This window comes from Sinocyclocheilus grahami, unplaced genomic scaffold (assembly GCF_001515645.1).
Source record: "Sinocyclocheilus grahami isolate Dianchi unplaced genomic scaffold, SAMN03320097.WGS_v1.1 scaffold1217.1, whole genome shotgun sequence".
Taxonomy (NCBI): domain Eukaryota; kingdom Metazoa; phylum Chordata; class Actinopteri; order Cypriniformes; family Cyprinidae; genus Sinocyclocheilus; species Sinocyclocheilus grahami.
Window position 1 is genome coordinate 242,871 of NW_015506396.1, and position 1,557 is coordinate 244,427.

Consider the following 1,557-nt stretch of genomic DNA (forward strand, 5'->3'; position numbering starts at 1 on the left):
TGTGTGTGTGTGTGTGTGTGTGTGTGTGTGTGTGTGTGTGTGTGTTATTGTGATGTTAAAGGTGCTCTTTATTTCTCTTCTAAAGCTTGTTAAGTTCTGATGAGGAGACGGTCTCCATGGAAACCCCGAGCACCGAACCGGAGCGCGAGGAGCTGCTGCCAGATCATTCTGGAAGTCCAGAAGTGGAAGAGAGCTTCCTGTGATACACTCCTGCTTCCTGTCATCATGAAGTCATTTTAATGTACATTTTGAGCAGATTTTTATCAAATGCATCAGAATGATATGCTAGATTTCCTCATGTGCCCTTAAAGACCGTCTGTGAAGGTTGAGACTTGAACCAGACCAGTTCTTCATTGTTTTTGTATTCTTTCTTACTAAGGTGGAACAATGCAGTATTATAAACTGCAGAAGGCAAAGCTACAATCAGCTGATATGTACATTAGTTGTGTTATGGTTTAAAATCAAACTTCAAACTGTCAATCAGCACACAAATATGATGTGCTATATTGTACTTTCTTGTGTTAAAATCAATCTCAGCATTTTTGAAATGAAGTGCATATTTCATTTCTATATTCAGACAGCTGTCTGTGACTTGATTTTAACTTCAGGCTTGTTTTTGTCAAGATTCTTGTAGCAAACTTGCACTTTAATGTTTATGAGTGATTGGAGCAAATAGATTACACATATTTCATGCAAACATTTAATATACCCAAACACAGTTTGAGAAGGTGTTCATAAAGGCTTAATCTTGACTGCTCGTCTTGTTTATTCTTGATTTTAACTCTAGGCATTCGTATGTATGCACAAGGCCTTATTAAATTGGTCATCTCAGTACATATATCACATAGTAAAGCTACGCACTCTAAGGTACCAAAGCTTTATCTATGTTTACAAGTATATTTTTGTATAGATATTTTGTACATTGCTCTTTTACACTTTCTATGTACGATCAAAAATAAAACTGTGATAAAGTCTTTAATCATCTGTCTGTTGGTCTTTATAATGCTCAGTGGTTGCTCTTTCATGGCTCAGGAGATTTAATGGAGATATTAGTTATGCTCTACAGTATCAACTTTGCCCCAGAAACGACAGACTTTAGCTAAATGTAGCCTTCATTTAGTGTCGTTACTGTCTCTGAGAAACAATTGAGATTAACGAGAGCTGTGTAATTTTCATTTCTCATGGGTTTATCATAACTTTATCATAACAATAAAACTGAAAAATAAATGAGACAGTAAAAATATTGAAAATAAATAAAAACTTCTGACAATGACAAAAGTGCATATCAAAATATATAAATCAAATTAAAGAGAAATCTGAAATATTAATAAAAACTGCAGTATATAAATAATACAAAATAGCACTGCTCAAAATTTCCATTTTGAAAAAAAAAACCTGTCAAATCAATACTGTATTGTTTTCGGCAAATAAATCCTGGTTTGTCTTCAGGATCTGATTTCAGTACATCTCACTGAAGACCTTTGAGATGTCAGTTTAATGGAGTATACTGGAAATCATGTATTTCCTTTTGCAGACAAAAAGCAACAGAAAAAGCCT

At 34.2% G+C, this 1,557-nt stretch overlaps 1 protein-coding gene across 1 annotated transcript in view; it reads left to right on the forward strand.

Moving 5' to 3' along the window:
* Nucleotides 1-567, forward strand: part of LOC107568132 (platelet-derived growth factor receptor beta-like) — a 41,772-nt gene extending 41,205 nt beyond the window's left edge. Inside the window, 1 exon segment of the mRNA XM_016253988.1 lies at nt 86-567. Within this exon segment, the coding sequence (XP_016109474.1) occupies nt 86-203 (118 nt within the window). The 3' untranslated portion in view covers nt 204-567.
* Nucleotides 568-1,557: the final 990 nt, after the last annotated feature.